The sequence below is a fragment of the Sylvia atricapilla genome, chromosome 4, assembly GCF_009819655.1.
Source record: "Sylvia atricapilla isolate bSylAtr1 chromosome 4, bSylAtr1.pri, whole genome shotgun sequence".
Taxonomy (NCBI): Eukaryota; Metazoa; Chordata; class Aves; order Passeriformes; family Sylviidae; genus Sylvia; species Sylvia atricapilla.
The window spans coordinates 32,034,959-32,048,094 of record NC_089143.1 but is presented as its reverse complement, the minus strand read 5'-3'; the positions used below and the strand labels follow the sequence as shown (position 1 = coordinate 32,048,094).

Sequence of the window (13,136 nt, the reverse complement as noted above, 5' to 3'; positions counted from 1 at the left end):
AATTGCCATAGCGGCAGAGACTGTCCAATTAAATCCCGCCCCGTTACCATGGCACCGCCCCGCCCTCCTCAGGCCGTGCCCCTGTTGCCATGGCAGCAGAGACGCTCCCATTAAACCGCTCCTCCAGTTGCCATAGCAGCAAAGACGCTCCCTTCAGGCCCCGCCCCTTACCATGGCCCCGCCCCTTACCATGGCCCCGCCCTGCTATCCAAGGCCCCGCCCCGTTTCCATGGCCCCGCCCCTTCCTCGGGTCCCTCCCCCCGTTGCCATGGCACCGGGACGCCGTGGCGGGGCCGTGATGGCGGCTGAGGGTCCCGACCTGGGGCCGGACACGTCGCTGGTGTCCCTGTACCGCTGGCTGGACACGGTGCCACTGTCGCGACCGCGCAGGAACATCGCCCGCGACTTCAGCGACGGGGGTTGGCCTCGCGGGGACACGGTGGCCTGGGGCGGGCTGTCCCCTGGCGGTGCCATCCCGTCAGCGTGTCCCCGCTGTCCCCGCAGTGCTGGCGGCCGAGGTGGTGAAGTTCTTCTTCCCCTCCCTGGTGGAGCTGCACAGCTTTGTGCCCAGCTGCTCCACGGCGCAGAAAGTCGCCAACTGGGGCCACCTCAATCGGTAGGGGACAGTTGGCATCATTCCCTCCATCCCCCCCGGGGTGTCCTCGGAGTGTCGCCAGCTGTCCTGGTGGGGGGTGTCCCCCGTGTTTGTCACACTCGTGTGCGCACAGACCCACCCTGGCGTGCTGCGAGTGAAGACTGGTGTCCCCTCTGTGCCCACTCTGTGTCCCCTCTGTGTCCCCCCTGTGTATCCCCCCTGTGTGTCCCCTCTGTGTTCCCTCTGTGTCCTCTCTGTGTCACCTCCTCCGCCCGGTGTTTTTCCTCCATCCCGAAAATTCCAGGAAAGTGCTGAGTAAGCTGAATTTGCGGGTCCCGGAGGAGATGATCCAGGAGCTGGTGCGGAGCCGGCCGGGAATGGCCGAGCAGCTCCTGCAGCTCCTGCGGGAGAAAATCACCGAGAGGCAGCGGGAGAGGAGAGGAGGGGCCAGGCAGGTGAGGAAATCCATGGGAATGTTCCCCTGGAGAAGGGAAAAAAATCTAGGGAATGCTCAGTGTTCCCTAAAGCAGCTCCAGGAGAGCTGGAGAGGGGCTGGGGACAAGGCCTGGAGGGACAGGACACAGGGAATGGCTTCCCACTGGGAAAGGGGACATTGGGCTGGGATCTTGGGCAGCAGTTGCTGGCTGGGAGGGTGGGGAGGGGCTGGGCTGGAATTCCCAGATTTGCTTTCCCTGGCTTCCTGGGAATGTCCAAGGCCGGGATGGGTACTCCTGGGGTGGTGGCAGGGGGCGTGTCTCAGGTGACATTCCCAGGATTTTTCCGACTTTTCCCACTTTTCCTGCCTCTCCTGGCAGCCCCCAGTGGAGCCGGCAGCGCTGGACGAGGGCGGGTACCTGGACACGGGTAGGGCTGAGGGGATATAAGATCCCGAAATCCCCCTCTACGACCTTTTTGAGGTCGGGGCAGGTGACCCAAATCCATCCCTGTGGGATTTTTCCAGGCCATCCCAAAGTCCGCAGCGATTTGGGAAGGAGTTGCAGCCTGGAGGGCGCTGCCGGGTGAGGAGACAGGACCCTTTTGGGGTCGGGAGGCTTTATGGGATGTACTGCGGGGGTCGGGAGGTGCTGGTGGTGGTTTTGGGGTCACTGAGGGGATCAGGGTGTCCCCAAAGGTGTCTGACGGCCACTGCGGGGATCACGGGGTCCCTATGGGGTTCTAGGGGTCACTGTGGGGTTCAGGGGGTCCCCATAGCTGTTAAAGGGTCCCTGTGGGTTTGGGGGCGTCACTGTGAGAGTTTGGTGGTTTTGGGGTCACTGTGAGGGTTTGGGGGTCCCTGCGGAGTTTGGGTGTCCCCGAGCGTCCCTATGGGATCGGGGGCCGGGATCTGGGGACCCCCCCCCCGGGATCAGTGCCCGTCCCCACCTCCCTGTCCCGGTGCCAGGGGGGTGACAGTTGCGCCCGCCCAGCCCGGGGGTGGCCCTGGGGACATGCGACAGCGGCTAGCCGAGCGCGAGCAGGCGCTGCAGCTGGCGCGGGACACGATCCAGGTGAGCCCAGTCCCAACCCCGGGGGGACATCCCGGGTCTTCCCCGGTTTTTTTCCCGGGTTTTCCCCGGCTTTTACAGGTTTTTCCCGGGTTTTCCCAGGGTTTTTTCCCGGTTTTCCCTGGTTTTTCCTTGTCCTTTCTTCCCTAAAATTTTCCAAGTCGCTCCTCCCCGGCTTTTCCCTGTCCCCCTTTCCCGGCTTCTCCGGATTCCTCCTTCCCTAAAATTTTCCTTGTCCCCTATTCCCAGCTTTTCCCGGCCAGTCTTTTCCCGGTTTTTCCCTGTCCCTCACTTCCCGGTTTTTTCCCCGTGTTTTCCCGTTTTTTTTCCCTGTCCCTCATTCCCAGCTTTTCGGGATTTGGGGATTTTGGGATTCTGAAGAATTTGGGATTTTGGGGGTTTGGAGATTTGGGGATTTTGGGATTTCGGGGTTTGGGGATTTTGAGATTTTGGGCTTTCGGTATTTCGGAATCTTGGGATTTTGGGGGTTTTGGGGATTTTGGGATTTGGGGGGTTTTGGGATTTGGGTTTTTGGGGATTTGGGCATTTGGGGATTTTGGGGATTCGGCTCCCCAAAACTTTGGGACGGGCAGATCCTGCAGGCCAAGGTGGGGCGGTTGGAGCAGCTCCTGCTCCTCAAGAACCTCCGCATCGACGACCTGAGCCGGCGGCTGCAGCAGCGCCAGGGCGACCGCCCCTGACAGGCGACAAGTCACACGGCTGTCACCGCCCGATGGCACCCGGGTGGCGGCGCGGGGACAGCCCGGGGACGGCCCGGTTGGCTCCCGATGGCTCCCAGTTCGTCCCAGTGCTCGGCGCTGGGGATTAAAGTGTTCGGATCTTGGGAGGGGTGAGAGCGACAGTGAGGGGACACCGAGGGGACATTATGGGGACAGCAGTGGGGACACTGTAGGGACAGCACCGGGAACACTGTAGGGACTGTGGAGAGGGGATGGCACTGTGAGAACACTGTAGGGACACTGCGGGGACACCGAGGGGACATTGTGAAGACACTGTGGGAACATTGTGGGGACAGCAGTGGGGACAGCAGGGTGGGACACGGCGGGGACAGCAGTGGGGAGGTGGCACCGTGGGGGCTGCAGTGTGGGGACATGATGGGGACACCGTGGAGGACATTGGCATGAAGACATCAGGGCAGGGACATCGCAGTGGGGACTTCCTGGTGGGGACAGCAGAGTGGGGACACTGTGGGGACAATGGAGTGGGGATAGCGGAGAGGGGACAGAGAGGGGTGGGGATGTCACTGTGGGGACATCAAGGAAGAGACAGCACTGTGGGGACATCAGAGTGGGAGGGGGGACATCGGGGTGGGGACAGCAGGGTGGGGACATCAGTGGTGGGGACAGCAGCATAGGGATGACAGAGTGAGGACACATGGGGACACCGTGGGGACATTGCGGGGGTGCCATGGGGACACCCTGGGGACAGCACGCTGGGGACACCATGGGAATGCAATGAGGACATCAGCGTGGGGATGGCAGAGTGGGGACAGCGTGGGGACACCAGAGTGGGGAATGCAGGGTGGGGACATCAGTGTGGGGACATCAGGGTGGGGACACTGTGGGGACGTCACAGTGGGAAAGGGGGGACATCGGGGTAGGGACATCAACGTTGGGATGGCAGAGTGGGGACAGCGTGGGGACATTGTGGGAGTGCCGTGGGGACACCCTGGGGACGCGGTGGCCGCTCCTCCTGCCTAGTGGCCTCCGGGATTTAATCCCGTCCCAAATCCCGTTGTTTTTGCTAATCCCGGAGCAAATCCGTGCCCGGCTGGCGCTGGGACGTGACAGCGACATCCGCCGTGTCCCCACCGCCCCTCCCCAGGTGACAACCCCAACCACGAGGACACGCCAGGAGTGGCTCTGGGGACCGGAGTGGCTTTTTTAAGAAAAAACTGGAATTTCTGGCCGATGTGGGAATGGGGAAGGGGGAACAAACCGGGGCCGTGGTGTCCCCTCCCTTGGGGACAAGGCAGCTGTGATGTCACCGTGGCAGTGACAAGGACACGGCCGGGGTTCTGGACATCCCTGGGAATATGGATCCCAGATTTCTGGGAATGTGGATCCCGGGTTTTTTTAAGCGTTCCTACAGCTGGAGCAGCGCCCCCCCGGGAGGTGACATTGTCCCCTCTGTTCCTCATGTGTCCCCGCTGTCCCTCACGTGTCCCCTGACCCCGCTGCCCTCCCGGTGTTCCCGAGGGACAGTCCCGGTGCTCTTAGGATGGGAACTGGCGGCGTTCGCCGTGTCCCGATGGGATGTGGCCGTTCCCTGTCTCCTGTCCCCAGCAGGAAGGGACACGGAGGTCGGGATGGGGACAAGGAAGGACAGGGCTGGATGTCCCCAGGCTGGGCGGTGACCAGGGAGTGGGGTGGGGCCTGGGCCTGGGATTGGATGGGTTTGGGGTTTGGGTTGGGGATTGGGATGGGTTTGGGTTGGGATTGGGATTGGATGGGCTTGTCTTCGGGATTGTGTTTGGGTTTGTGTTTCAGTTTGGGGTTGGGTTTGGGGCTGAGATTGAACGGGCTGGGTGTGGGGTTGGGATTGAGGTTGAATGGGTTTGGGTTGGGGTAGGGATGGAATGGGTTTGGGTTTCACTTGGGTTTGGGGTTGGGATTGGGATTGGGATGGAATGGATGGAACAGAGTTGGGATGGGAAGGAACTGGGATGATTTGGGATGAGATGGGATTGGGATGAAAAGGGATGGGATAAAATGAGATGGGAAGGGAATGGGATGGGATTGGGATGGGAATGGAATGGAGCTGAGTTGAGATGGGATGAGAAGAGATGGGATCAGATTGGGACAAAATAGGATGAGATAGATGGATGGAATAGGATTGGGATGGGAAGGAATTGGGATGATTTGGGATGAGATGGACGGGTGGAATTGGGATGAGATGGGATGAGAAGAAATTAAATAGGGACAAAATTGAATGTGATGGGATGGGACAGGATTGAAATGGGATTGGAAGGAATTGGGATGGGAAGGGATGGAACTGAGATAATTTGGGACTAGACTGGTCTGATGGAATTGGAATGAGATGAAATAGGAAGGAAATTGGATGGGAACAGAATTAGGATATTTTGTGATTAAATGGATGGGATGGAATGGAATTGGAATGGGTTTGAGAGGGAAGGGAATTCCAGGGAAGGGAAGGGAAGGGAAGGGAAGGGAAGGGAAGGGAAGGGAAGGGAAGGGAAGGGAAGGGAAGGGAAGGGAAGGGAAGGGAAGGGAAGGGAAGGGAAGGGAAGGGAAGGGAAGGGAAGGGAAGGGAAGGGAAGGGAAGGGAAGGGAAGGGAAGGGAAGGGAAGGGAAGGGAAGGGAAGGGAAGGGAAGGGAAGGGAAGGGAAGGGAAGGGAAGGGAAGGGAAGGCCCCGTAGCCCTGCCTCTTTCTCCGTTCCCATGGCAACGTCTCCCGCACCTCCCCCGCAGCCCACAAGGGGGCGCTCCGCAGCGCGCGGCTTCCCCATTGGCTGCCCCGCCCCTTAACTCCGCCCCTTAACCCCGCCCCTTAGCAACGGTCCCGCCCCTTAGCAACGCCGGTTAAGCCCTGCCTGGGGCGCGGCCTGGAGGCGTGACCGGCGTGCGCGCCCACCAATAGAAGAGCGAGGTGTTGGGGGCATCAGCCAATAGGAGCGGGGGGCGTGTCCCCACAGCGGGAAGCGGGCAGCGAGAGCGGCGGGGTGAGCGACACCGTGGGGGGGACCTTGGGGGACATCGGGGGACGTTGGGGACACCCGGGGGGCCGCAAAGGGACCGGGGGAGCTCCGCGGAGGGGCCGAGGGTGATGGCGGAGGTAAAACGGGGCCGGGAGAAGGGCGGACGGGCCGGGGAGGGGTGACAAACGTGACCGCGGTGTCCCCTCGCGGTGTCCCCTCCTGCTGTCACCCCCGTGCTGAGGTTTGGGGGTATCCCCCCACCCGGTCATTGTAACCCCAAAATCCCAGGATCTTCCCCCGCCGGGAGAGGGTCCCCGCTGTTCCTGCTCGGTTTGCTTTTTTCCTTTTTTTTTTTTTTTTTTTTTTTTTTTTTTTCCCTGTGGATTTCCCGGCGTTTCGTTTTGGGATTTCCACTTCCCAATTCCTGCCGGTGTTCCCTGTCGCAGTCCTCCCGAGGGGCGAGCCCAGGGATGAGGAGCAAGAGCAGGAGGTTTGACCCTCCAATTCCACCCAAGGGTTTTTTTTATTTTATTATTTTTTTGGGAATGTCACATCCCGAATTTCCGTTCTTCGCCGGGAAAAGCGATTTCGGGAAAAGCTCCAAGTTTTTTGGTTTGTTTTTTGGGGGGTTGTTTGTTTTGGGGATTTGTTTGGGTTTGTTTTTTGTTGTTTTGTGGGGGGTTTTTTTGGATCTTCGCTGTTTTTTCCAGCCTGGAAAAAAAAAAAATCCCAAAAACCTCACAGACCTTTTTTGGGGGGAGGAAGGGGGGAAAAAGTGCGGGGGGGAGATGGAATTCCCCAAAATCCCGCTTTTCCCGGAGATTTTGGGATGAGGGCATGTCCCATTCCGGGCCCTGCCGCTGGGTCCTCCCCGCCGGGATCGCGGCCACCTCGGTGCCACCGCTGTCCCCTCAGTGGGATGGCGAATGGGACGGGGAATCGTCGCTTTCCCATTCCCATCCCATTCTCACCCCATTCCCGCAGAATTCCCGGACGATGCCCCCCGGCCGCTGAATTTGGGGACAAGCGACAACGCCGGACACGGCGCCTGGGGACAACAGATGGCGACGGCCGGCAAGGGTGAGTCCCCAAATCCCCTCCCTGTCCCCTGCCCTTATCCAGGGATTTGGGATTTTTCTCGGAGTTTCTGCAGTCCCTCTGCCCCTATCCAGATATTTCATGGAGTTTGGGGGTTTTTTTTTCCCAGAGTTTTTTGGGTCCCTCTGCCCCATCCAGGGATTTGAGGGACCCCAAAAGCGCTTTGGGGTGGGAGAAATCCTGAGGAATCTTGGTGGGATTCCGGCTTCTTTGTGCTCCGGGAGTTTCCCTGGGAATGGGGCCGGGATGAGGCCCAGGAGATTCCCAGGAAAAAAAAATGGTTGGGGACATCCTGAGCCCCCCTGGGGAGACACAGTGATCCCAAAGGGTCCAGCAGGTTCTGATCCCATAAATCCCAGATTCAAAGGATTTTCTGATCCCATAAATCCCAGATCCTACAAATCCCAGATCCCACAAATCCCAGATCCCATAAATTCCAGATCAAGAGGATTCCCTGCTCCCACAAATTCCATTAATCCCAGATCCCACAAATCCCAGATCCAAGGGATTCCCTGTTCTCACAAATCCCAGATCCAAGGGATTCCCACAAATCCCCGATCCTGTGGATTCCCCAGCTGCCACCCCTGCGTGTCCCCTCTGTCCCCTCCTGAGGCCACCCGAAGTCACCGGGCTGAGACATCCCAATCCCGGGACGGCCAATCCCCAATGGGAATTCTCCCGAGGGGGGATTTTTCCCGCGAACTTTTCCCTCCCTCCTGCTGCAATCACGCTCTTCCCAGAGGGTCCGTGGCCACCAAGAGGGTGGCCGAATGTTGTCCCCAAAGTGCCACCAAGGTGACAAAGACGTATTTGGGATTATCAAGGGATTGGGATTCCCGGGTTGGGATTTTTGACATTGTTAGGATCTTTGGATCTGGGATCCACTCAGATCCTTTGGGATCGCCTCGGTCCCACCCGGGAGGGGTCCCCACGTGTGTCCCCCGCGCTTGTCACCGTGTCCCATCGCTGTCCCCCCGCCCTCCCAAGGAGAGGCTTTGGGGTCCGAACAATGACGGGACCTTAAACCCCGGCTCATTAAACCCCAGCTCATTAAACCCCGGCTCATTAAACCCCGGCTCATTAAATCCCGGGATTCCCGGCCTCTCCCAGCACAAAGAGCCTTTTCTTCAGGCGACAAGGGGAGGCGACAATGGTGACAATCCGTTGCCAGCTGGGAGCAGGGCTGGGCTGGGCGGGAGGAGGAGCAGGAGGAGGAGGAAGGGGCGGATTTTCTATGGAAGCGGCGCACGTGGAAAAATCCCACGGGATTTCGGGCATCCGTGGGGACAGCGCTGTCCCCAAGCTGGTGGCCACCACCCCCCCCACACCCACACACACACACACTCCTGTAGGGTCCTGGCGCTGCGATGTGGCCTGTCCTGGTGGCCTTGTCACCTGCCCCGTGTCACCTGCCCTGTGTCACCTGCCCTGTGTCACCTCTCGGCCCCGAAGAGGGAGTAGAGTCTACCGAGCTTGGGGACACTTGGGGACACTTTGGGACCCTCTTGGCATGTGTCAGTGGCAGGTCCTTGCTCAGAGAGGAGGTGGCTGTGGTCACCTGTGTCCTTCTGTCCCTGTGTCACTTGTCCTAAGGACATCACAGCAGGGAACGGAGTTTGCTGACCCTGGGGACACTTTGGGCACACTTTGGGACGTAGGCTGGTGGCAGGTCCCTGCTCAGAGAAAAGCTGGCTGTCACCACAGGTCACCTGGCACACAGGGAGGGGGTGACAGGGAAGTCCCTCCTGGTGCCACCATGCTCCTTCCGTGTCCCCAAGGTGAGGTCACCTCCCCTGGAGGGGACACAGCTGTGACCGGGGTGGGGCTTTGTCACTTTGTCACCCGCAGGCAGCAAGCTGAAGGGGACAGGAGTGCGCTTCTCCACCGAGGGGACACAGGGCCACCACCCCCAGGAGGGGACACACGTCCACTTCCAGGAGCAGCTGCACGACTCGGCCGTGATGGTGACGCAGGACAAGGATGGCCACTTCCTGGTCAAGGTAGGGGACAAGGGGACAACACAGGGGACATCGCCTTCCTCGTGGGGACTCCAGAACTCCCAGCTCCCGAAAATTCCCAAATTTTGAGGCATTCCCAGCCCAGAATTCCCTGTCATTCCCGCTCCTGAGGGCGCCAACTCTGCATTGTCCCGTTTTTCTCCCCCAAATTTCGTCACCCGCATTTGGATGGCTTTGGGGACACAGGGGACAGGTGGCACTGTCCCCTCTGCCCTGTTTTAGTGACTCTGAGGGCTGCTCTGCCTGCCATTCCTGGTTATCCCAGCCACATTCCCGTGGGTGCTGCTGGCTCCGTCACTCCAGGGGTGACACCAGTGGAGGGGACGAGGAGCCACCCGCTGGTGCCACCAACGTGTGGCACCTGTAGCTGCCACCAGCGCTGAGTCACAGCCTCGTGGCGGGCGCGGGAGGCCGGAATTCCATCCCAAATCCGGCTCTGCCTCCGGGGGAGGCTGTTGTTGTCTTCCCTGCTCGTGATCCGCGGGGATGAGGAGGTGGCAGTGCCACCCACAGGGACATGGGGACATGGGGAGGGGACCCTGGGTGTTTTGGTTTTTTTCCCAAGTGCTGAAGTGGTTTTTTGGGGTTTTTTAAAAGGGATAAATCCCAGAATGGTTTGTGGGGGAAAGGAGATTGAAGCTTATCCCGGTTCCTTGGACGCTGCCAGGGATCTAGGGGCAGCCACAGCAAATCTGGAAATTCCAACCCAGCCAGGAATTCCTTCCCAAAATCCCACAAAAATCTCCCCTTTTCCAGTGGGAAGCCGTTCTCTGTGTCCTGTCCCTCCAGTCCCTCTCCAGCTCTCCTGGAGCCCCTTCAGAGACTCTGAGGATTCCCTGGATGCTTTTCCAGCTGTTTGGGATGATCCCAACGCTTTGGGAGATTTGGGGGAATTCCACCCTCCCGACCCAGACCCCAGATTCTCTCTCAGGGATCATTCCCAGCTCACTCCTTTCCCAAAATGGCTTTTCCCGAGGCTCTGGAGGGTTCTGGTTTTTGTCATGACAGCGGAGGAATTCCATGGGAAGAGGCTCTCCTGCCTTTTCCAGGGACAGCTGGAAAACCTCTCCCTGCTCCATCCCGTGACATCCACGGGTTGTTACTCCCAGAATTTTGTCCCAAAATTCTGGTTTTTTCCTGCGTTTTTCTGGGGCAAAATCATGGTGTTTGTTGCCTTTTCCTGATGCGTTTTCTCAATTTGTTCCTATTATTATCCCTGGATTATTGCCTATTATTTGCTGCCTGAAATTTTAGGGTATAAATTCCTCTCGGATTTAACGGGGAACATTTAGGATACGATTCCCCCCTCTCCCAGTGCTGTGCCCACTTCCTGGGGACTCCCGCCAGTGTCCCTTTTCCCCAGAGAGGGGGTGACCATGGGTGACAGTGCATCCCAGCTGTGGTGTCACCTCCCTCTCTCCCACCCCATATCCCACTTTTTTTTTTTCTCAGGTGGGATTCCTGAGGATCCAACACAAGTACGAGATCACCTTCCTGCTGCCACCCCGTGCCCACGCTGGGAAAGGACATTTGTCCCCCTCCCTGTCCCCAACCCCAATCTGCGCGTCATCAGCGTCACCTCCCTGCCAGAAGGTACCTCCTTGTCCCTAGTGACCCTGTCCCCGAGCCCACCCGTTTCCAAAGGAGGGAAGGGGGGAGGCCACACCTGGGTGTCCCCCTCAAGGAGGTGACAATTCCTTGTCCCCGGGGTGCCCGATGTCTGAGGCAGGGTGAGGAGGGCACAGGGAGGATGAGGAGGGCACAGGGAGGGTGAGAAGAGCACAGGCAGGCACAGGGAGGATGAAGAGGGCACAGGCAGGCACGGGCAGGGTGAGGAGGGCACAGGCAGGCACAGGGAGGATGAGGAGGGCACAGGCAGGCACAGGGAGGGTGAAAAGGGCACAGGCAGGGTGAGGAAGGTGCAGGCAGACACAGGCAGCCCTCAGGCACCCTCTGCACATCCCCTGTCCTCACCAGGGCACAGTGTGCGCTGCGAGTACACGGCCAGCAAGGAGGGGGTGCTGATGGAGGAGCTGCTCCTGGCCGGACACGGCCCCCAACACATCAAGGTCACCATCCAGGCCCGGGTCATGGGTAAGGGGGGCTCCTGGGGGGGTTCTGCGGTCCCTTCCTGTCCCCTCCCCACCCCCCCCACCCATATCCCAGGAACTCCTCACAGTTGTTCCTGTTAAGGCGTGGCACTATCCCAGCTTGCCCAAAACAGGGGATTTCATCCCGAAAATTCCCCAGCCCACGGGTTGAGGAGAGTTCTGGGAAGGGGTCAGGGGAGGGGGTGGGAGGTGACCCCAATGTCCCTGTGCCTGGTTGTGTCCCCCTGTCCCTAGAAGCATCCCATTGTCCCTGGGATGTCCCCTTTTCCTTGGGACCCTTTTGTCATTGGGACCTCCCCCCATCTCTGGGACCCTCCCTCTCAACCCCAACATCCCCTTGCTCCCCATGTCCCCCACCCCATATCCCAGCCCCACCTGAGGTTGTCACCACCCCTGAGCAGTGACCACAGCAGTGACACATCAAGGGGACAACACCTCCCCGACCCAGGCACAGCATTGCTGGGATGGGACAATCCCCCCCAAAAAAAAAACCCTAAAAAAAGGGGCATTCCCACCCTCTCCAAAACGGACAGAGAGTTGTCTCCAGGCCATGTGTCCCCTTGATGTCCCCAGACCATTGTTCCCAAAAGGGACAGAGAGCTGTTCCCAAGCCGTGTGTCCCCTTGATGTCCCCAGATCGTCACCACGGGACGCCCATGCTGCTGGACGGGGTGCGCTGTGTAGCAGCTGAACTGGAATACGACTCGGAGCAAAGCGACTGGCCCGGCTTCGACTGACCCCAAACCCCACCCCGAGGGTCTGGGGGGGTACCCAAAAATCTCCAAAGTTACAGGACGGTTCCCCCCAAAGCTGGAGGAGGGACCCCCCCCACCCCCTCAGCTTGTTGCTGCTGCCGCTGCTTCGCCCTCACCCCACAGCCCCCCCGGGGTGGCTTTTGGGGGAATTGTGCCTCTTTTGGGGTGGGAATTTTTTCCTCTTTTTTGGGGTGGGGGAGGAATTTTACCTGTGGAATGTGGGGCGGACCCCAGGAGTCCCTTTTGGCTCTGGGGTTGGGGCCATGTCCCCCAGCCATGTCCTTGTGTTGCTGCCAGCGCCTCTTTTGGTTTTTTTTGTTTGTCTGTTTGTTTCTGTTTTTCTCAGATTTTTCCTGGTTTTTTTCCCATTTTTTCCCTTGTGGTACAAGGACCAGGAGCAGTTTCAGGAGGTTTTATGTGCCTATATATATATATATATATATATAAATATAAAGATATCTTACATGCCTGGGGAAAGGGTTAAAGTACAAAATCCTACCTCGGGAAGGAGGAAAATCCCACTGGGAGTGGGATGGGAGCCCAGAGCCCATCCATGAACCTGCCCAGAGGGACAGGGGATACTCCCAGGGGACATCCCCAGGTGGAAAATCCCAAATTATCCCAGATGGGGAATGGGGAGGGGTCATGAGGCAAATTCCAGTTAAAGGTGGGCCAGGAGAGGGTGGGGAATGGGGATTGGAGTCCCCAGGATAAAGGGGAGGGGTCTCAGTCTGGGAGGGAATCGATAGTGCCGGGTCCTGGGACGGTCCCCATGGTGACAGGAGGTCTCAGTTGGGTGAAAATCCATGGTGGCATCTCCAGGAAGGTCTCAGTTGGACAGGAAGTCGATGGTGGCAGGTCCCAGAGGTCTCCATGGTGTTGGTGGGGTCTCAGCTGGAGATGAAGTTGATGGTGGCATCTCCCAAGGTTCCTCGCTTGGACAGGAAGTTGAGGGTGACAGCTCCTGGGGGTGTCCCCACAATGACAGGGACTCTCAGTTGGACAGGATTCGGTGGTGGCAGATGCCAGCATGGTCTCAGATGAAGATGAAGTCAGTGGTGGCATCTCCCAGTGGTCCCCACAATGTTGGTCCCAATATCAGTTGGACAGGAAGTCAATGGTGACATCTCCAGAGGGGTCTCAGTTGAACAGGAAGTGCATGGTGACAGGTCTCAGCGGTGTCCCCACAATGACAAAGACTCTCAGTTGGACAGGATGTCAATGGTGGCATCTCCAGGGCCCCTCAGTTGGACAGGAAGTTGATGGTGACATTTCCAGGGGGGTCTCAGCTGAATGGGAAGTCAGTGGTGGAAGGTCCTGGGGGTGTCCTCACAATGACAGGGACTCTCAATTGGACCAGAAGTTGATGATGGAA

General features: G+C 58.9%; 2 protein-coding genes and 1 long non-coding RNA gene across 3 annotated transcripts; 2 read left to right on the top strand and 1 right to left on the bottom strand.

Annotated features, from left to right (window-relative positions):
* Positions 1-268: 268 nt before the first annotated feature.
* Positions 269-2,817, top strand: SPEF1 (sperm flagellar 1). The gene is made up of 7 exons (XM_066316815.1): positions 269-419; positions 505-616; positions 900-1,050; positions 1,411-1,459; positions 1,557-1,614; positions 1,998-2,103; positions 2,694-2,817. The coding sequence occupies exons 1-7, from the start codon at positions 269-271 to the stop codon at positions 2,799-2,801; spliced, it is 735 nt and encodes a 244-aa protein (XP_066172912.1). The 3' UTR covers positions 2,802-2,817.
* Positions 2,818-5,779: 2,962 nt separating this feature from the next.
* ADISSP (adipose secreted signaling protein) lies at positions 5,780-12,226 on the top strand. Its single transcript, XM_066317524.1, is given in 8 exon segments — positions 5,780-5,803; positions 6,764-6,859; positions 8,726-8,877; positions 10,348-10,398; positions 10,400-10,429; positions 10,431-10,488; positions 10,873-10,989; positions 11,643-12,226. Coding segments are annotated over 7 exon segments (528 nt in total). The 5' UTR covers positions 5,780-5,803; positions 6,764-6,840; the 3' UTR covers positions 11,744-12,226.
* LOC136360350 (uncharacterized) lies at positions 12,169-13,042 on the bottom strand. The gene is made up of 2 exons (XR_010743447.1): positions 12,962-13,042; positions 12,169-12,630 (listed from the first exon to the last, which is right to left on the bottom strand). It is a non-coding gene; the product is annotated as an uncharacterized lncRNA (long non-coding RNA).
* Positions 13,043-13,136: the final 94 nt, after the last annotated feature.